This window comes from Rhinoraja longicauda, chromosome 34 (genome assembly GCF_053455715.1).
Source record: "Rhinoraja longicauda isolate Sanriku21f chromosome 34, sRhiLon1.1, whole genome shotgun sequence".
Classification (NCBI taxonomy): Eukaryota; Metazoa; Chordata; class Chondrichthyes; order Rajiformes; family Arhynchobatidae; genus Rhinoraja; species Rhinoraja longicauda.
The window spans coordinates 22,782,450-22,805,126 of NC_135986.1; the positions used below are offsets into that span (position 1 = coordinate 22,782,450).

A 22,677-nucleotide genomic window follows, 5' to 3' on the forward strand; every position below is an offset into this window, starting at 1 on the left:
TGGTCGTCTATTGCTGGCCCCGATTTGTTTCTCTATCTCCACCCCCCCCCCCCCCTCAAACTTCAGTCTAAAGAAGGATCCAGTGACCCGAAACGTCACCCATCCTTTTTGTCCAGAGATGCCGCCTGACCCGCTGAGTTACTCCAGCACTGTGAGTGCATGCGTCTCTCTCTCCCGATAGCTAACAGCCTCTAATCCAGGCGATATTCACCAGGCGGCAGTGGTGAGTGAGAGTGAGAATGAGAGAGAGATAGAGATAGAGAGGGGGAGACGAGAGAGAGAGGGAGGGAGACAAGAGAGAGTGAGAGTGAGAGAGGTAGTGAGGGGGAGACGAGAGAGGGAGGCGTGAGAGTGAGAGAGAGAGAGAGAGAGACGTGAGGGAGGGAGACGAGAGGGGGAGAGAGGGAGAGAGAGAGAGAGAAAGGGAGACGTGAGAGAGAGATGTGAGAGTGGTAGAGATAGAGAGGGAGAGGAGAGAGACGAGAGAGAGAGAGGGAGATGAGAGAGAGAGAGGGAGACGAGAGAGAGAGAGATAGAGAGAGAGGGAGAGAGAGAGAGAGGGGGAGACGAGAGAGAGGGCGGACAGGGTTGGTGTGCCCAGCCCGTGATTTACCTGCATCTTTTTGAGTGAGGGGAAATCTCCCGGGGATATCTGGTGTTCTCTCTCCAGCTTCAGGTAAATGTCGCCCAGGCCGCTGATCAGTTCTTTCTTCTTGTTCTCCTTGCCAAAAACGGTCGGCATTTCTTTCTTCAGAGCCGAGATGATGTAGGCGTGTACCTGCGGACAAGGGGGAAGGCAGCTGAAACATAGAAAATAGGTGCAGGAGGAGGCCATTCGGCCCTTCGAGGCAGCACCGCCATTCATTGTGATCATGGCTGATCATTCACAATCAGTACCCCGTTCCTGCCTTCTCCCCATATCCCTTGACTCCGCTATCATTAAGAGCTCTATCTAACTCTCTCTTGAAAGCATCCAGAGAATTGGCCTCAACTGCCTTCTGAGGCAGAGAATCTCACAGATTCATAACTCTCTGGGTGAAAACTTTCTTCCTCGTCTCCGTTCTAAATGGTCTACTCCTTATTCTTAGACTGTGTGGCCCTCTGATTCGGGACTCCCCCCAACATCGGGAACATGTTTTCTGCCTCTAACGTGTCCAATCCCTTAATAATCTTCCACTAGCCCCCAGAGCTCTATCTAACTCTCTATTTATAATTCATCCAGTGAATTGGCCTCCATTGCCTTCTGTGGCAGACAATTCCACAAATTCACAACTCTCTGGGTGAAAATTCATCCAGTGATTTGGCCTCCACTGCCTTCTGTGGCAGAGAATTCCACAAATTCACAACTCTCTGGGTGAAAATTCATCCAGTGATTTGGCCTCCACTGCCTTCTGTGGCAGAGAATTCCACAAATTCACAACTCTCTGGGTGAAAATTCATCCAGTGAATTGGCCTCCACTGCCCTCTGTGGCAGAGAATTCCACAAATTCACAACTCTCTGGGTGTAAACGTTTTTTCTCACCTCAGTTTTAAATGGTCTCCCCTTTATTCTTAGACTGTGTGTGGCCCCTGGTTCTGGACTCCCCCAACATTGAGAGACGGGCAGTATCACTGGAGAAACAGCGGGAGCTGGCAGGACATTATCTACAGCGCCAGGCACCCGTGGAATTAGGCAGGAACCTGAACCCATTCCTTCTCTCCTGAGATGCTGCCTGGCCTGCTGAGTTACTCTAGCATTTTGTGAATAAAACCCTGAAGCCAGTTGGACTGGGAGCGGAGGGTGCACTTCACAGGATGGACAGCAGAGGGAGCGTTCAGCACAGAGTGAAGCCTCCTCTGCACCAAAGATACTAGAGGAACAAGATAGACCACTCGACCCTAAAAACCGTAGTTCGTCACGGCGCCATTTTAGTAGGCGGAAACTTGCAGAAACATTTTAAAAGAAAAATAACAACAATCTGTGAATTGATAGATGAGATATATTCTGCATTTTAATGGAATCATCGCACATACTGTTCCCCCACAACACTGATTACACTGTGAGAGGCAGAGCGAACGGCAGGTTTTGCCTACTAAAATGGCGGACGTTACGCTCCTTTGCGTACTACACTTCAGTGTACACGATTTTAACGGAGTGGTCCATCTGGCTCCTCTAGTATCTTTGCTGTGCACCGCCCCGTCTCACACACACACACACACACACTCCCGGGGTCAGACCCGGGTTCTTTCCCGGGAGCCGGCCCTACACAACATGGGCCTCCTTTCCGATGCCCAGCGCGCCGTGGAGAAACGTTTACTGGACAGGCTGCTCCTGCACACTTTACACTTCCTTGCCCTCGTCTGCCGTCCTGCCACGCTGGGGTTGCCGACTGTGTTCGCCTAATGGAGGTTGCGTAGCAGCCCACCTCCCGGCCCGGGCGGCCGCCATTGTTGGAGCGGGAGCACGTGGCCGCTGACTGGTTGAGGTCACGTGGAGCGCGGGGCGGTGACGTCGTCTTGTCCCGTATTTGGGAGTGAGATAGTTGGCAACCCCTAGGACACGCCCTGGCGGTCTGCGTTACCACCTGAAGGTGGGGGCGGTCCCCAGTAGAGGTCTCTACATCAGGGAGTCTTCCCCCTTTACATCGGGGACCTGGGGAGGAGAGTGTTGCACAGAGCTGCGGCCTGTAACAGATATTTGAGTCGAGGAACGGACTCGCCAGCCGCCTGTCACTTCTGCGGTGAGGAAGAGACCGTGTTCCACGTGTACATGGAGGGCGAGAGGCAGCAGCCCCTGCACGAGTATCTGAAGGGGCTGCTCCTCAGGTTTAGGCTGCACTTTAGCCCCACACTCCTGATATTTGGGCACCTGGTAGAGAGGGGGGAGTGTCAGGGGGGGAGGGTCGGGGGGGGGTCTCTCCCTGTCGGTCTGCTCCTGGGCCTGGCCAAGATGGCCGTTCGCGGGTCCAGGCAGCGGGCGGTCGATGGTCACACCAGAGTTGGCTGCCTGCCCCTCTTCCGGACCTACGTCCGTGCCCGCATGTCCCTGGAGAGGGGTCTCTGGAGGCCATCCGTGAACGCTGGTCGCCGCGGGGGGGGGGGGGGGGGGTCTAGTGTATTGTGGATAAATTTGACGATATTTTAATCCAATAATGGTTTGACTGTAAACTGCCAATATAGGCAGTCTTGATTTTGTTACCACTCTGTATTTGTGCAGAATTAAATAAAAGCATTTTGGATTATATACAAAATAGAGGATCAGATACACAGAGTGGAAGCTCCCTCTACACTGTCCCATCATACACACTCCCACGGTAGACACTATCTGCTGGAATGACTCAGCGGGTCAGGCAGCACCTCGGGAGGGAAGGAATGAGCAACGTTTCGGGTCGAGACCTTTCTTCAGACACGACCCGAAACGTCGCCCATTCCAGGCATGCACGTGAGGTAAAAAAGAGGAAATGAGCCGAGCGCTCGTGTGAGACGATCAACGGGGGTCAGAAAATTGGAACATTTTGAAAATTACCCGTTTCAAGCCTCTTTTAGTGCATTTCAAAAAACAGACATTACAAAATAATGTGAATGTCACTGTACACTCATAACATTTTGGTTAATTTGCACATTAATCGATAATCAGCCCAAAAAGGTGGTAATTGGCTTTTCTGCTGTTTTATATTTTAACCCTGTCTTAATTAATTTAGTTATATAATCTTGCACTTAAATGTAATATTTGCTCATTACAGTTCCACCACTGATTTTCTGGCACTCTTGATTCCAGAGCTTTGCTGGTTTATCCAGCCAGCCAAGGAAGTAGCTCGGCGATGCGGATAGACGTGCTGGAGTTCCAGATTGGCTGCCTTTCCCAGCCAAGGTGCCACAATTTCGGGGAGACTTCCAGGGCACTCGGGGGGGGGGGGGGGGGGGGGGGAGGGGGGGATTTCTCGTGGAACCCCTAGCGACCTCTAGCGGAACCCTAGTGTTCATTACAAGTCTATACATCGGGTTTTTTCCCCTTCTTTTTTTCCGATCCGATTTCTCCGTTTATTTGGCAGTGAAAAACGCGGGAAATGGATTTTAAAAACGCGGAAAATTCACATGCCTGCCATTCCTTCTCTCCCGAGATGCTGCCTGACCTGTTGAATTACTCCAGCATTTTGTGTCTACCTTTGATTTAAACCGGCATCTAAGGTTTTTTTTTTCTACACACACTCCCATTTTGTTCAATACTACATGGCGATAATATTGCAGAGCTGTGAATTGTACTACACACTCTTCCGGCTTCCAAACGAACAACAACAAAAATAAATTCCATTGTGCGTGCACAAGACTTTGCCTTGTTTAATGCCTGGATTTTCTTTCCCATAACCAACCGCTAAGCCCGTTACATTGTCGTGTTCACTGTCTCTCTGCTCGATGATACTGGAGTGTTCTATTCGGTCAAAGTAAAATCAAATGGTGGAAAACACCCCCCACAAAAATAGGGCATGCAAGGTATAGGACAGCCAGAGACAGAGTCAAATCTTACAAATCTTAACAATTTAGACAATAGATGCGGGAGGAGGCCATTCGGCCCTTCGAGCCAGCACCGCCATTCACTGTGATCATGGCTGATCATCCACAATCAGTACCCCGTTCCTGCCTTCTCCCCATACCCGCTGATTCCGCTATCATTAAGAGCTCTATCTAGCTCTCTCTTGAATGCATTCAGAGAATCGGCCTCCACTGCCTTTTGAGGCAGAGAATTCCACAGATTCACAACCCTCTGGGTGAAGAAGTTTTTCCTCATCTCCGTTCTAAATGTTTTCCCTCATCTCCGTCCTTATTCTTAAACTGTGGCCCCTGGTTCTGGACTCCCCCCAACATCGGGAACATGCTTCCTGCCTCTAGTGTGTCCAATCCCTTAATAAGCTTATGTGTTTCAATAAGATCCCCTCTCATCCTTCTAAATTCCAGTGAGTACAAGCCCAGTCGCTCCAGTCTTTCAACATATGACAGCCCCGCCATCCCGGAAATTTGTTGAATTTTTGGTTATTTTATATTATCTGGCTGGATTCTGCAGAGAATCTACATCCAGAAAAATCAATTACAAGGCTGTGAAACTGCTGCATGTCTTTCATTGTTTGGTTGTCAGACCACATGACAATTACTCAATCTTTAACTCCTGACTATTTGGTGTGTACAATGTCCCAAAGTACAAACGGCAGCATGGTGGAGAGATACATCGTGAAAAAGGCCTTTCGGTCCACTGAATCTGTGCCGACCAGCGATCCCCGAACACCAGCCCTATCCCACTCACGAGGGGCAATTTATACCAAAGCCAATTATCCCACAAACCTGTACGTTTAGTTTTTAGTTTAGTTTAGAGATACAGCGCGGAAACAGGCCCTTCGGCCCACCGGGTCCACGCCGACCAGCGATCCCCGCACATTAACACTGTCCTACACACACTAGGGACAATTAAAAAAAAACATTTACAAAGCCAATTAACCTACAAACCTGTACGTCTTTGGAGTGCGGGAGTAAAACCGAAGATCTCAGAGAAAACCCACGCAGGTCACGGGGAGAACGTACAAACTCTGTACAGACAGCGCCCGTAGTCGGGATGGAACCCGAGTCTCCGGCACTGCATTTGCTGTAAGGCAGCAACTCTACCGCTGCGCCACCGTGACCGCCCTACGTCTTTGGAAGATGGAGTGCAGAGCTTAATTCTCAGTCCCAGAGAGGCAGCGGTAGAGGTGCTGCCTCACAGCGCCAAACACCAGGGTTCGATCCCGACCACGGGTGCTGATCTGTACGGAGTTTGTACGTTCTCCCCGTGACCTGCGGGGGTTTTCTCCAGGTGCTCCAGTTTCCCCCCACATCCCAAAGGCGTGCAGGTTTATAGGTTAATGTGAGTAAGGATGTAACTAGTGTACTGGTGTTGTCTGGTCAGTGAGGACTCGTGGGTCGAATGGCCTGTTTCCGCGCTGTATCTCTAAACTAAACATGCCTTGCAGCACAAGTTAGCATTCTGGGCTAGTCCCATTTTGCCTGCATTTGGCTCACAGCCCCATCAACCATTCGGCCCAACTTGCCCATGCCGACTAAATCTAGGCTCCATTCTATGCCTGTGGCCTGTATCCATCGAAACCTTTCCTATCCACGCACCTTCCAAATGTCTTTTAACTTATTATAGTGCCTGCCTCAACTATTTCTCCTGGTAGCCCAGTCCATACACCCACCACCCTCCGTGTGGAAAAGTTACCCCTCGGTGTACTGTCACAGTCAGAATCGTACATAAGTGTAAGAAAATAACTGCAGATGCTGGTACAAATCGAAGGTATTTATTCACAAAATGCTGGAGTAACTCAGCAGGTCAGGCAGCATCTCAGGAGAGAAGGAATGGGTGACGTTTCGGGTCGAGACCCTTCTTCAGACTGATGACGTCTTCAGTCTGAAGAAGGGTCTCGACCCGAAATGTCACCCATTCCTTCTCTCCTGAGATGCTGCCTGACCTGCTGAGTTACTCCAGCATTTTGTGAATAAATAGAATTGTACATAAGGTCACGTGATAGGAGCAGAATTAGGCCATTCAGCCCATCAAGTCTACTCCGCCTTTCAATAGTGGCTAATCTAACTTTCCCTCTCAACTCCATTCTCCCGCCTTCTCCCCATAATCCCTGACACCTGTCCACTGACTTGGCCTCCACAGCCGTCTGTGGCAATGAATTCCACAGGGTTACTAACCTCTAACTAAATAAATTCCTCCTCGTTCCCTTTCTAAAGGTAATTCCTTTTATTCTGAGGCTGTGGCCTCTGGTCCTAGACTCTACCACTAGTGGAAACACCCTCTCCACATCCACTCTATCCAGGCTTTTCACCATACGGAAAGTTTCAATGAGGTGTCCCCCCCCCTTCCTCTGCAGTTGTGCAGGGCCCTGGTGAAACCACACATGGAGTACTGTGTGCAGTTTTGGTCTCCAAATTTGAGGAAAAGGGGACGTACAACGAGATCTGGGTGTCCTAGTGCATCAGTCACTGAAAGGAAACATGCAGGTACAGCAGGCAGTGAAGAAAGCCAATGGAATGTTGGCCTTCATAACAAGAGGAGTTGAGTATAGGAGCAAAGAGGTCCTTCTGCAGTTGTACAGGGCCCTAGTGAGACCGCACCTGGAGTACCGTGTGCAGTTTTGGTCTCCAAATTTGAGGAAGGACATCCTTGCTACTGAGGGCGTGCAGCGTAGGTTCATCAGGTTAATTCCCGGGATGGCGCGACTGTCGTACGTTGAAGGAATGGAGCTACTAGGCTTGTATACACTGGAATTTAGAAGGATGAGAGGGAATCTTATTGAAACATAAGATTATTAAGGGATTGGACACACTAGAGGCAGGAAACATGTTCCCAATGTTGGGGGAGTCCAGAACCAGGGGCCACAGTTTAAGAATAAGGGGTAGGCCATTTAGAACGGAGATGAGCAAAAAATATTTTATTCAGAGTTGGCAATCTGTGGAATTCTCTGCCACAGAAGGCAGTGGAGGACAATTCACTGGATGTATTCAAGAGAGAGTTAGATAGAGCTCTTAGGGCTAACGGAATCAAGGGATATGAGGAGAAAGCAGGAATGGGGTACTGATTCTGGATGATCAGCCATGATCATATTGAATGGTGGTGCTGGCTCGAAGGGCTAAAAGGCTTACTCCTGCACCTGTTTTCCATGTTTCTACACAATGCTAATTTTGTTCACTTTCTTCATAAGACACAGGAGCAGAAATCTAAACCCAAGTGATTGTTGACACTGGATCAAAGGGGCAGCAGCTCGGTACAAGACTAACACGGAGGGAGTGCCAACTTACTCTTTGAAAGCAGCTCTGGCCCACAGCATGTTGCTGCAGAAACCAGGGCAATGGCAAACAGCCCAAGACTGCAATGTGGTTTAGTTTAGTTTAGTGATTCAGCGCGGAAACAGGCCCTTCGGCCCACCGGGTCCGCGCCGACCAGCGATCCCCGCACACTAACACTATCCTACACACACTCGGGACAATTTTTACATTTATACCGAGCCAATTAACCTACAGACCTGCACGTCTTTGGAGTGTGGGTGGAAACCGAAGATCTCGGAGAAAACCCACGCAGGTCACGGGGAGAACGTACAAACTCCGTGCAGACGGCGCCCGTAGTCGGGATGGAACCCGGGTCTCCGGCGCTGCATTCGCTGTAAGGCGGCGGCTCTACCGCTGCGCCACCGTGACCGCCCGTAGTCTTGGAGTTAAAGACCTGAGCCAGTGACAGTTGTCCCGACCAGTACTGCACCCCAGTGTAATGGAGCCACTCCGTGGTGGGGGGGGTGTGACAGAACGAGCCTGCACCAGTGTTATAGGTCGTACGGTCTGAAGTGACAGGAGCAGAATTAGGCCATTCGGCCCATCGAGTCTACTCCGCCATTCAATCATGGGCTGATTTACCTCTCCCTCCTAACCCCATTCTCCCGCCTTCTCCCCGTAACCCCCTGACACCCGTACCAATCCCCGTAGCCTTTGACGCCCTCTCTTGACCCAATGCTTGGGGTAATGTGTTGTCGAATAGACGTGCGGCAGAGGAACAGACCTTTCGGCCCACTGTGTCTACGTCAACCATCCAGAGGGCTGGAGAGCATAGAAACAAAGAACTACAGACACAAAATGCCGGAGTAACTCGGCGGGTCAGGCAGCATCGCTGGAGAGAAGGGATGGGTGACGTTTCGGGTCGAGACCCTTCTTCACACTGATGTCAGGAGAGGGGGCGGGACCCTGAAGGACGAGAGGGGGATCTGAGAGAGACGGAGGAAAAATTATGAAAGGACTGGACAAGCGAGATGCAGGAAGAATGTTCCCAATGTTGGGGGGAGTCCAGAACCAGGGCCCACACACAGTCTAAGGATAAAGGGGAGGCCATTTAAAACTGAGGTGAGAATAAAACTGTTCACCCAGAGAGTTGTGAATTTGTGGAATTCTCCGCCACAGAGGGCAGTGGAGGCCAATTCACTGGATGGATTTAAACGAGAGTTAGATAGATCTCTAGGGGCTAGTGGATTCAAGGGATATGGGGAGAAGGCAGGCACGGGTTTCTGATTGTGGATGTCAGCCATGATCACAATGAATGGCAGTGCTGGCTCGAAGGGCCGAAAGGCCTCTTCCTGCACCTATTTTCTATGTCTATGTCTATGAAGATGGACACAAAATGCTGGAGCAACCCAGCGGGGAGAGGCAGCGTCACTGGACAAGAAGGAATGGGTGACTTTTCTTCAGACTCTATAAGAAAATAACTGCAGATGCTGGTACAAATCGAAGGTATTTATTCACAAAATGCTGGAGTAACTCAGCAGGTCAGGCAGCATCTCGGGAGAGAAGGAATGGGTGACGTTTCGGGTCGAGACCCTTCCTCAGACTGAGGAAGGGTCTCGACCCAAAACGTCACCCATTCCTTCTCTCCCGAGATACTCAGTCTGAGGAAGGGTCTCGACCCGAAAAGTCACCCATTCCTTCTCTCCCGAGATGCTGCCTGACCTGCTGAGTTACTCCAGCATTTTGTGAATAAATTTCTTCAGACTCTGTCAGCTCTCCGGACTTCAGTCTGAAGAAGGGTCTTGACCCCAAACGTCACCCGTTCCTTCCCTCCGGCGATGCTGCCTGCCCCGTCGAGTTACTCCAGCTTTGTGTCTATCTTGAGTTTGAACGGATTGTATTTACCTGTGGCATATCGGATCAGTTTGGATAGCGTGGATAACAAAGCCTTTCAGTGAACGTGCATCAGTATGGGTGACAATAATGAACCTGAAACCAAGTGATTGTTGACATTTTGTCACCATCTATCTGTGGCTGTGGTGGTTGTCTGTGGTCTGTGTGGTGGTACGACGCTTCCCATTGAGTGAATCATAATGTTCAGAGGGTACAACCCACACATGAAAACTCATCACTGGCAAGGAGGCGTTTACTGTCTCACCCTGCTTTTACACTAGGGCATGTTGGTCAGCAAGTTGGGCCGAAGGGCCTGCTTCCACGCTGCGTGACTCTATAAAGAGCTATGCACATTAAACATTGCATGTGAACTAGACTGGAGTAACTCAGCGGGACAGGCAGCATCTCTGGTGAGAAGGAACGGGTGACGTTTTGGGTCGAGCCCCTTCTTCAGACTCAAGCGTTAGGGGAGAGGGAGACACAGAGATATGGCAGGGTAAGGTGTGAAAAGGACAGATCAAAGCAGACGAGGATCAAGGAAATGTAGAATGGTTCATTGTTGGCCGAGAGGACAATAGGCAATAGACAATAGGTGCAGGAGTATTCGGCCCTTCGAGCCAGCACCGCCATTCAATGTGATCAATGTGATCATGGCTGATCATTCTCAATCAGTACCCCGTTCCTGCCTTCTCCCCATACACCTGTGGCAGGGAATTCCACAGATTCACAACTCTCTGACTGAAAAAGTTTTTCCTCATCTCAGTTCTAAATGGCCGACCCCTTATTCTTAAACTGTGTGGCCCCTGGTTCTGGACTCCCCCAACATAGGGAACATGTTTCCTGCCTCTAAAGTGTCCAACCCCTTAATAATCTTATACATTTCGATAAGATCCCCTCTCATCCTTCTAAATTCCAGTGTATACAAGCCTAGTCGCTCCAGTCTTTCAACATACGACAGTCCCGCCATTCCGGGAATTAACCTAGTAAACCTACGCTGCACGCCCTCAATAGCAAGAATATCCTTCCTCAAATTTGGAGACCAAAACTGCACACAGTACTCCAGGTGCGGTCTCACTGGGGCCCTGTACAACTGCAGAAGGACCTCTTTGCTCCTATACTCAACTCCTCTTGTTATGAAGGCCAACATTCCATTGGCTTTCTTCACTGACCTGCTGAGTTACTCCAGCATTTTGTGATACCTTCGATTTTGTATCGGCATCTGCAGTTATTTTCTGACACCGACAATAAACTAAAGTGAAGTGAGGGGGAAAGGGGGGGGGGGACGTTTGGGGTCGAGACTCTTCTTACCTTGGCCAGCCTTGCCCGCTTGATCAGATCGTTGAGCTTCCGCAGGGCCGCGTTGCGGGGCAGGCTCTGGATGTCCTTGAACAGGTCCTGCTCCTCGGCCTCGAAGAGCTTGCGGTTCTCGGCGATGAGGAGCGGCTGGGACCAGAAGGAGCCGATGTACACGCGGATCACCTCCGGGGTGTTGATGATCTTGCCCAGGGACCACATCAGGGCGCCGTACACCCTCATCAGCTGCTGCGTGTGGATCTGGTCCGCCTTGTTCAGCACCACCCGGATCTTGTCCTCGTGGTTCTTCATGGCCTTGATCACGTCCGAGAACTCGTCCGAGATGTCCAGCTTGTGAGCGTCGAAGAGCAGGATGATGCGATCAACCCGCTCGGCAAACCACTCCAGCACGGCGGCAAAGTCGTAGCCTGAGGAGCAGAAATGCACGCGCGCCATTTAGTTCAGTATAGAGACACAGCGCGGAAACAGGCCCCCTTCGGCCCACCGAAACAGCGCGGAAACAGGCCCCCTTCGGCCCACCGGAACAGCGCGGAAACAGGCCCCCTTCGGCCCACCGGGTCCGCGCCAACCAGCGATCCCCACACGCTAACGCTACCCTAATCTAGACTTAGAGGGAGTACAGAGAAGGTTCACCAGATTGATCCCTGGGATGGCAGGACTTTCATATGAAGAAAGACTGGATAGACTGGGCTTGTACTCGCTGGAATTTAGAAGACTGAGGGGGGATCTTATAGAAACATATAAAATTCTTAAGGGGTTGGACAGGCTAGATGCGGGAAGATTGCTCCCGATGTTGGGGAAGTCCAGAACTAGGGGTCACAGCTTAAGGATAAGGGGGAAGTCTTTTAGGACCGAGATGAGAAAGTTTTTTTTCACACAGAGTGGTGAATCTGTGGAATTCTCTGCCACAGAAGGTAGTTGAGGCCAGTTCATTGGCTATATTTAAGAGGGAGTTAGATGTGGCCCTTGTGGCTAAAGGGATCAGGGGGTATGGAGAGAAGGCAGGTACAGGATACTGAGCTGGATAATCAGCCATGATCATATTGAATGGCGGTGCAGGCTCGAAGGGCCGAATGGCCTACTCCTGCACCTATTTTCTATGTTTCTACCCCACACACACTAGGGACAATTTACACCTCAAACAAACCAATTAACCTAAAAAACCTGTGCGTCTTTGGAGTGTGGGCGGAAAGCAAAGAATCGAGGGCCAGAGGACATTGAAGGTGAAGGGAAAAAGATTTAATAGGAAACCAGGGGTAACTTTTTCACACAGAGGGTGGTGGGTGTATGGAACGAGCTGCCGGAGGAGGTAGTTGAGGCTGGGACTATCCCATCGTTTACGAAACAGTTGGACAGGTACATGGATAGGACGGGTTTGGAGGGTTGTGGACCAAGCGCGGACCAAGTGGGACTAGGGTAGCGGGGACATTGTTGGCCAGTGTGGGCGAGTTGGGCCAAAGGGCCTGTTTCCACACTGTATCAATCCATGACTCTATCTCGAGAAAACCCACGCAGGTCACGGGGAGAACGTACAAACTCCATACAGACAACACCCGCGGTCGGGATCGAACCCGGGTCTCCGGCGCTGCAAGCGCTGTAAGGCAGCGACTCCAGTGGTTAAACCCCAGGGCCTGCAGAGAGCTGGTGGCAGGCTACAGAACATAGACAGCGGGACAGAACAGCACATGAACCACAATGTCTACAACAATAGTCACAGAATCAATAGTCATAGGGAAGATCGACACTCAATTGTAAATTGTCCCTTCGAAGGTATTTATTCACAAAATGCTGGAGTAACTCAGCAGGTCGGGCAGCATCTCGGGAGAGAAGGAATGGGTGACGTTTCGGGTCGAGACCCTTCTTCAGACAATGTGAATTGTCCCTGCTGTGTGGGGTAGTGCGAGTGTACAGATGTACAATCGCCGGTCGGCACGGACTCGGTTGGCTGAAGGACCCGTTTCTGCGCTGAATCTCTAAACTAAACTATCCCAGCCTCTGACGCTCCAGAGAAAATCCACTTTGCCTGACCTCTCCTTATAGCTAATAGCCTCAAATCCAGGTAAACATCTTCAGCGGCCTCTCCAAAGCCTTCACATCCTTCCTGTAATGGGGCACGGCTGTGGCTGCGACTGAAATGGGATCGAAGGTTGACACAAGATGCTGGAGTAACTCAGCGGGACAGGCAGCATCCCTGGAGAGAAGGAATGGGTGACGTTTCGGGTCGAGACCCTTCTTCAGACTGATGAAATGGAGCCGTGAGATAACAGCCCCACAGACCTAGCGAGCTTGCTTAGGAAAAGACAAACCATGAATCCTCCAGTTTTACGACAAGCAGTAAGCTGCAGGATGAGACCCGCTTGTTTATGGAAGGTGCAGTCGGAAGGAACTGCCGATACTGGTTTAAACTGAAGATAAGACACAGAATGCTGGGGTAACTCAGCGGGACAGGCAGCACCTCTGGAGAGAAGGAATGGGTGACGTTTCTGAAGAAGGGCCTCGACCTGAAACATCACCCATTCCTTCTCTCCAGCGATGCTGCCTGTCCAGGCATGTGAGCGAGATAAAAAAAGAGGAAAAGAGCTGAGCACTTGCGTGAGGCGTACAGTGGGGGTCAAAAAATTGGAAAATTTACACATAAAATTACCAGTTTCAAGCCTCATTTCAAAGTAAAAACGGACATTACAAAATAATGTGAATATGTCACTGTATACTAATAACAGTTTGAAGTAAATTCACACATTAATTGACATTCAGCCCAAAAAGGTGGTCATTGGATTTTCTGCTGTGTTTTATATTTTAACCCCGTCTTAAGTAATTTAGTTATATAATCCTGCACTTAACTTTAATATTTACTCATTGCAGTTCCACCACTGATTTTCCGGCACTCTTGGTTCCAGAGCTTTGCTGGTTTATCCAGTCGGCCAAGGAAGTCGCTCGGTGATGGGGATAGATGTGCCGGCTCCAGCTGGGCTGGAGTTCCAGAGCCCCGGCCGCAGGTTGCAAATTCAACCCACCGATCGGCCGTGGAAGTCCCGATGAGGTCGAGGTTGGCTGCCTAGCCCGGCCGAGGTGCCACATTTTCAGGGAGACTTCCAGGGCGCGTGGTGTGGGGGGGGGGGGATTTCTCACGGAACCCCTAGCGACCTCTAGCGGGACCCTAGTATTCATTACAAGTCTATACATCGTTTCTTTTCTTCTTTTTTCCCGATCGGATTTCTCCGTTGGTAAATGCGATTTTGGCAAAGTGAAAATCACGAAAATTTAGATTTTTTTAGATTTAGAGATACAGCGCGGAAACAGGCCCTTCGGCCCACCGAGTCCGCACCGCCCAGCGATCCCCGCACATTTACACTATCCTACACACACTAGGGCCAATTTTTACATTAGTGTGGGTGGAAACCGAAGATCTCGGAGAAAACCCACGCAGGTCACGGGGAGAACGTACAAACTCCGTACAGAAATCATGCAAAAAGCGCGGAAAATGGATTTTAAAAACATGGAAATCCGCGGAAACTTCACATGCTCGCTATCCCGCTGAGTTACTCCAGCATTTTGTGTTTATGGAGGGTGGCGATCTGTTGACGTTTGGCACAGTACCTGGCCGAGTGTTTTTCTAAGAGGTGCTGCCGATTGTTTGTAGATTAGGGGACAGAGTGCGGGCTTATTACTTACACAAGTGTAAGCAGTGAACTCCCTCGGTGCGCAAGAAGCAGGCGAGACTCACAGTTTTAAAATTTAGTTTGGATAATACAGCATGGAAACCGAGCCTTCGGCCCACCGAGTCCACGCCGACCACCCGTTCATACTAGTTCCACGTCACCCCACCCTCTACACACGACGGCCAATTAACCTACAAACCTGCACGTCTCTGGAATGTGGGCGGCCATAGGGAGAATGTGCAAAACAAACAAACAAACAAATAAACGAGCGAGCGAACGAACACCCCCCCCCACAGTTGGTAGACTCGCTGCCACACAGCGCCAGAGGCCAGGGTTTGATCCTGATCTCGGGTGCTGTCTGTACGGAGTTTGTACGTTCTCCACGTGACCTGCGTGGGTTTTCTCCGAGATCTTCGGTTTCCTCCCACACTCCAAAGGGGAACAGGTTTGCAGGTTAATTGGCTTGGCGTTAATGTAAATGATCCCTACAGTGTGTAGGATAGTGTTAGTGCGCGGGGATCGCAGGGCAGTGTGGACTCGGTGGGCCTGTTTTCGCTCTGTATCTCCAAACTAAATGGAACTAGTGCGCGGGTGATCGCTGGTCGGCGTGGAGTCGGTGGGCCGACGAAACTGTCTCTACGCTGTGTCGCCAAATGAAACATCCTTGTAAATCTTCTCTGCACTCTTTCCAACTAACATGTAAATAGAAAAGTGTTTGGGTACAATAGACAATAGGTGCAGGAGGGGGCCATTCGGCCCTTCGAGCCGGCACCGCCATTCAATGTGATCATGGCTGATCATTCTCAATCAGTACCCCGTTCCTGCCTTCTCCCCATACCCCCTGACTCCGCTATCCTTAAGAGCTCTATTTAGCTCTCTCTTGAATGCATTCAGAGAATTGGCATCCACTGCCTTCTGAGGCAGAGAATTCCACAGACTCACAACTCGCTGTCTGTATAACAACTCGTTATCACCTAGCCCACAGCCAACAATGGACCATTGTGGGCTCAATCCTTTCTTGATTGTTGTTACTTTTTTGCATATCTTTCATTCATTTGTTCTATATCGCTGTCAAAATCTCCCTTTCCCCTGACTCACCTCCCTGGCTGACTCACAGAAAGTCCCCAAAGTTTCCCACTGAAGAAGGGCCTTGACCCGAAACGTCACCCGTTCCTTCTCTCCGGAGATGCTGCCCGTCCCGCTGAGTTACTCCAGAATTTTGTCACACTCTTCAGTGGTGATACGAGTTCATTTGCCTGCTTCTGAGCCTGAGGTATTAATTCTAGGAGTGTGGGCTTGGCCAGTAATTAATGTTCCAGTCCTTGATGGCCCTTGAGGTGGTAGTGGCGGTGAGCTGCCACCTTCGCCCGCTGCAGTTCTTGGAAAGGGAGACAATAGACAATAGGTGCAGGAGGAGGCCATTCAGCCCTTCAAGCCAGCACCACCATTCAATGTGATCATGGCTGATCATTCTCAATCAGTACCCCGTTCCTGCCTTCTCCCCATACCCCCTGACTCCGCTATCCTTAAGAGCTCTATTTAGCTCTCTCTTGAATGCATTCAGAGAATTGGCATCCACTGCCTTCTGAGGCAGAGAATTCCACAGATTCACAACTCTCTGACTGAAAAAGTTTTTCCTCATCTCAGTTCTAAATGGCCGACCCCTTATTCTTAAACTGTGGCCCCTGGTTCTGGACTCCCCCAACATTGGGAACATGTTTCCTGCCTCTAACGTGTCCAGCCCCTTAATAATCTTATACGTTTCGATAAGATCCCCTCTCATCCTTCTAAATTCCAGTGTATACAAGCCCAGTCGCTCCAGTCTTTCAACATACGACAGTCCCGCCATTCCGGGAATTAACCTGGTGAACCTACGCTGCACGTCCTCATTAGCAAGAACGTCCGTCCTCATATTTGGAGACCAAAACATAAATTGAGCAATTGGTATTAATGGGCAGTCGCATCCAATAGTCCAGCATCACTCAGTGCAGAGGGTGCCGGGTTAATGGAGTCTCTGTAATGAGGCCTGGGCGGGTTTGGGACTTCCCATCCACACACAAGAGTGGGCGGCGTGGTGGCGCAGCGGTAGAGACCCCGGTTTGACCCTGACTACGAGTGCTGTCTGTACAGAGTTTGTACGTTCTCCCTGTGCGTGACCTGCTTTGGTTTTCTCCGAGTGCTCCGGTTTCCGTCCACAATCCGTACGGGTTTGCAGGCTAATTAGCTGGGCGAAATTGTATACTGTCCCTAGTGTGTGTAGGATAGTGTCAGTGTGCGTGATGATCGCCGGTCGGCACGGACTCGGCGGACCGAAGGGCCTGGCTCCACCCTGTCCCTCTAAACTAAACTGAAGGTAGACACAAAATACTGGAGCGACTCAGTGGGACAGGCAGCATCTCTGGAGAGAAGGAACGGGTGACGTTTTGGGTCGAGCCCCTTCTTCAGACTCGAGCGTCGGGGAGAGGGAGACACAGATATATGGCAGGGTAAGGTGTGAAAAGGACAGATCAAAGCAGACGAGGCTCAAGGAAATGTAGAATGGTTCATTGTTGGCTGAGGGGAAGGTGACAACGAAGCAATAGACAATAGGTGTAGGAGGAGGCCATTCGGCCCTTCGAGCCATCACCGCCATTCAATGTGATCATGGCTGATCATTCCCAATCAGTACCCCGTTCCTGCCTTCTCCCCATACCCCCTGACTCCGCTATCCTTAAGAGCTCTATCAAGCTCTCTCTTGAATGTATTCAGAGAATTGGAGGGAGGGGAAGGGGGGAGGGAGGGAGGATAAGGGGGGTTGAGGGGGATGGAGTTGGGGGGAAGGGGAGGGAGGGAGGGAGGGGAAGGGGGGCGAGGGGAAGGGGGGCGAGGGGAAGGGGGGCGAGGGGAAGGGGGGCGAGGGGAAGGGGGAGGGAGGGGAAGGGGGGTATGGAGGGGGAGGGGGGTAGGGAGGGGGGTAGGGAGGGGGGTAGGGAGGGGGAAGGGAGGAGAGGGTACTGCACAAATGCAGGAGACCCAACGAGTCCACTTGGCCTAGTGTGACAATAAATTGATCTTGAAATCTTGAACTTTTACGGACTTCCTGTATTGGGAATGAACTTTAACCACAGCACGTTTCTGCAGTGCATTTCAGGAAATGTACGGCACAACTTCTTGCGAAAGGTTGGGCAATGGGCAGTGTTCCCAGAACGATGGAATGAGGCTGCATTTACCCACCGCAACATTTCCTGCCTTTGGACCTCAACTACGCTAGTTCCCCAGAGAGTTGTAGTTTGTACTAGACCAAGTGGACCCGTTTGGCCCAAACCTCTCCTGCAATGGTGCAGTACTCTCCCCTTCCCCCTCACTCCATTCCCTTATCCTCCCTCCTCCCCCCCACCCCCCCAGGAGATAGATTTAAACTTTAAAACGTGAATAACTTAAAAATATATAACACCGATTTCAATGAAACTTCTTCCATTAGCATCTAAGGAACGACTCGGTGAACCTAAAATTGTCGCGCTATCGTGTACCGTTTTGGCTGTAGTTCAGGAACAAACAAACAAACAAACGAGAGTTTTAATACATCGATGATGATGGTTCATCAACACAAAGCCATTGATCAGCCTTGTTCGTTTGTAAACGGCGGGGGGCTGCCAAGCACCGTTTTCAATGGTGCTTTTACTGGATAGGATCGGTTTGGAGGGATGTGGGCCAAGTGTGTGCAGGTGTAGATGGGGCATCTCAGTCATCATGGCCATGTTTGCTTGAAGGGCCTGTTTCTGTGCTGCACAGTAGTCAAATGCAACACGAGCATTTATTTCAAGAGGGCGAGAATGCAGAAACAGGGATGTAATGCTGAGGCTCTCGAAGGCCAGGCCACACTTGGGAGTATTGCGAGCAACCTTTGGGCACCATATCTGAGCAAGGATGTGCTGGCTCTGGAGAGGGTCCAGAGGAGATTTTAGATTTTTTTAGATTTAGATACAGTGCGGAAACAGGCCCTTCAGCCCACGCCGCCCAGCAATCCCCGTACACTAACACTATCCTACATACCCTAGGGCGAATTTTTACATTTGCCCAACCAATTAACCTACATACCTGCACGTCTTTGGAGTGTGGGAGGAAACCGAAGATCTCGGAGAAAACCCACGCGGGTCACGGGGAGAACGTACAAACTCCGTACAGACGGCGCCCGTAGTCGGGATCGAACCTGAGTCTCCGGCGCTGCATTCGCTGTAAGGTAGCAACTCTACCGCTGCGCCACCGTGCCGCCTGACCCTAACCCTAACCGTACATTTATGAGAATGATCCCAGGAGTGATTGGGTTAACATATGATGAGCGTTTGTCGGCACTGGGCCTGTACTCGCTGGAGTTCAGAAGGATGAGGGGGGGCTCATCGAAACTTATCGAATAGTGAAAGGCCTGGATAGAGTGGCATGGAGAGGATGTTTCCACTAGTGGGAGAGTCTAGGACCAGAGGGCACAGCCTCAGAATTAAAGGATATTCCTTTAGGAAGGAGATGAGGAGGAATTTCTTCTGTCAGACGGTTGTGAATCTGTGGAATTCCTCGACACAGAAGGTTGTGGAGGCCGTCAATAGATATTTGTAAGGCAGCAAAAGATAAATTCTTGATTAGTGCGGGTGTCAGGGGTTATGGGGAGAAGGCAGGAGAATGGGGGTAGGAGGGAGAGATAGATCAGCCATGATTGAATGGTGGAGTAGACTTGATGGGCTGAATGTCTTAATTCTGCTCCTCTCACTTATGACCTTATGTACTATTCTGACTGTTACGAGGGGTAACTTTTCCAAACAGAGGTTGGTGGGTGTATGGATTCATTCACAAAATGCTGGAGTAACTCAGCAGGTCAGGCAGCATCTCGGGAGAGAAGGAATGGGTGACGTTTCGGGTCGAGACCCTTCTTCAGACTTATGTCAGGGGGGCGGGACAAAGGAAGGATATAGGTGGAGACAGGAAGATAGAGGGAGATCTGGGAAGGAGGAGGGGAAGAGAGGGACAGAGGAACTATCTAAAGTTGGAGAAGTCGATGTTCATACCACTGGGCTGCAAGCTGCCCAGGCGAAATATGAGGTGCTGTTCCTCCAATTTCCGGTGGGCCTCACTATGGCACTGGAGGAGGCCCATGACAGAAAGGTCAGACTGGGAATGGGAGGGGGAGTTGAAGTGCTCAGCCACCGGGAGATCAGTTTGGTCAATGTGGACCGAGCGCAGGTGTTGAGCGAAGCGATCGCCGAGCCTGTGCTTGGTTTCGCCGATGTAAATAAGTTGACATCTAGAGCCGATGTAAATAAGTTAAATAAGTTGGTGGGTGTATGGAATGAGCTACCAGAAGAAATAATTGAGGCAGACACTATAACAACATTTAAAAGACATTTGGACAGGTGCATGGATGGGAAAGTTTTAGAGGGATATGGGCCAAATGTGGGCAGGATGGACTAACATAGGATGGAGAGTAATTTGGTCGGCATGGGCAAGTTGGGCTGAAGGGCCTGTTTCCATGCTGTATGACTATGACTACTGGGATAAGAGCAACTTTTGTGCAAGCAGTCGTGGCCGGAACCCAGTGCCCTAGTAGGCTGAGGAAGTATAGTGAATATGAACTTAAAGGGGAACTAGATATACTTTTTCCAAGAATCTTGGACATGTATTCTGTGCAAAGTCCCATCTTGGGTTTGACCTTTGCTAACAGTCCTCAGCGCTCCTATTCCACGTAGACCTCCCTCCGCCTTCCCATCCTTTCATTTCCTTCCCTTATTTTCCTCTCAAATCCATCGTTTGTTCCACCGCTCCCCATTCTACCCACACTGATCCCCAAACCTCCTAAACTGTTTGTGTGGGAAAGAACTGCGAGATGCTGGTTTAAATCAAAGAGAGACACAAAATGCTGGAGTAACTCAGCGGGCCAGGCAGCATCTCTGGAGAGAAGGAATGAATGGGTGACGTTCTTCAGTCTGAAGTCGTCTCGACCCGTTCCTGCTCTCCAGAGATGCTGCCTGATCCGCTGAGTTACTTCAGCATTTTGTGTCCATCTCCTAAACTCAGAGTGGCAAAACTAGAAAGAGTGTGGGAGACACAGTGGTGCAGCAGTACAGTTGCTGCCTTACCACGCCAGAGACCCGGGTTCGATCCTGACCAAGGGTACTGTCTGTACGGAATTTGTACATTCTCCCTGTGACCGTGTGGGTTGTTTTTTTTCGGGATCTCTGGCCTCCTCCCACACTCCAAAGGCGTACAGATTTGTGGGTTAATTGGCTTGGTGTAACTGTAAATTGTTCCTAGTTTGTGTAGGACAGTGTTAGTTTGCTGAGATCGCTGGTTGGCACTGACTCGGTGGGCCAAAGGGCCTGTTTCCATGCTGTATCTCTGAACTAAACTGAGAAGATTTACGAGGATTTTGCCAGGACTCGAGGGCCTGAGTTAAAGGGCGAGATTGGGCAGGCTAGGGCTTTATTCCTTGGAGCGCAGGAGGATGAGGGGTGATATTATGGAGTACAAAATCATGAGAGGAATAGATCGGGTAGACGCACAAAGACTCTTGCCCAGAGTAGAGGAATCAAGAACCAGAGGACATAGATTTAAGGTAAGGGGGAAAAGATTTAAGAGGAAACTGGGGGGGGTAACTTTTTCACACAAATGATGGTGGGCGTATGGAACGAGCTGCCGGAGGAGGTAGTTGAGGCTGATACTATCACAACGTTTAAGAAATATTTGACAGGAAATATGGATAGGACACATTTAGATGGATATGGGCCAAATGCAGTCAGGCGGGACTAGTGTAGATGGGACATGCTGGTCGGTGTGAGCAAGTTGGGCTGAATGGCCTGTTTCCACACTATGACTCTATGACACATGGCTATCCTGGGAATGGAGGGATATGGATCACATGTAGGCAGATGAGATTGGTTTATCTTGACATTGTTCAGCACAGGCATTGTGGGCTAAAGGGCCAGTTCCTGTGCTGTTCCATGTTCAATGTAATGGTTAGGAGAGTCTAGGACCAGAGGTCACAGCCTCAGAATTAATGGGTGCTCTTTTAGAAAGGAGTTGAGGAGGAACTTCGTTAGTCAGAGGGTAGTTAATCTGTTGAATTTATTGTCACAGAGGGACGCGGAGGCCAAGTCGGTGGATATTTTTAAAGCAGAGATGGCCAAGTTCTTGATTAGAACGGGTGTCAGGGGTTATGGGGAGAAGGCAGGAAAATAGGATTAGGTGGCAAAGATTAGCCATGATTGAATGGCGGCATAGACTCGATGGGCCGAATGGCCTAATTCTACTCCTATAACTTGTGAACTTGCGCACGCACAGACAGAAAAATCTCAGTTGAAATCTGGGTATAATTGCATTCCACAGCTCTGCAATGATTGTCTTATGATTAACGTTAATCACTGCTGAACATTCAAGTCTCTCTCTCTGCCAAGCATTCCAAGACAGACTATCAAGGAAAATGACCCTCCCACAACCTTAGTAGGTTACATCTCAGAGGATCGACACAAAACGCTGGAGTAACTCAGCGGGTCAGGCAGCATTTGTGGAGAAAAGCAATGGGTGACATTTCAGGTTGGGACCCTTCTTCGTGGAATTCTCTGCCTCAGAAGGCAGTGGAGGCCAATTCTCTGAATGCATTCAAGAGAGAGCTGGATAGAGCTCTTAAGGATAGCGGAGTCAGGGGGTATGGGGAGAAGGCAGGAACGGGGTACTGATTGAGAATGATCAGCCATGATCACATTGAATGGCGGTGCTGGCTCGAAGGGCCGAATGGCCTCCTCCTGCACCTATTTGTCTATTGTCATCCATCTGAAGAAGGGTCTCGACCCGAAACGTCACCTATTCCTTTTCTCCAGAGATGCCGCCTGATCCGGTGTGTTACTCCAGTTTTTTGTGTCTTTCTTTGGTGTAAACCAGCATCTGCAGTTTCTTCTTGCACGTACCACAGGTATCCTAAGGAATCAGCTTGTTCAATTGAAGGGAATGGGCCGGGCCTTTGGCTCACCAAGTCCACACCGACCATCGATTACCCGTTCATGCGCGTTCT

At 50.2% G+C, this 22,677-nt stretch overlaps 1 protein-coding gene across 1 annotated transcript in view; it reads right to left on the minus strand.

Moving 5' to 3' along the window:
* LOC144609634 (EH domain-containing protein 1-like) overlaps positions 1 to 22,677 on the minus strand; it is a 40,782-nt gene that overhangs the window by 3,741 nt on the left and 14,364 nt on the right. Inside the window, exons 2-3 of the mRNA XM_078428133.1 lie at positions 10,981 to 11,393; positions 614 to 778 (exon numbers count right to left, since the gene is read on the minus strand). Of these exons, the coding sequence (XP_078284259.1) occupies positions 614 to 778; positions 10,981 to 11,393 (578 nt within the window). The remainder of the gene's footprint in view (positions 1 to 613; positions 779 to 10,980; positions 11,394 to 22,677) is intronic.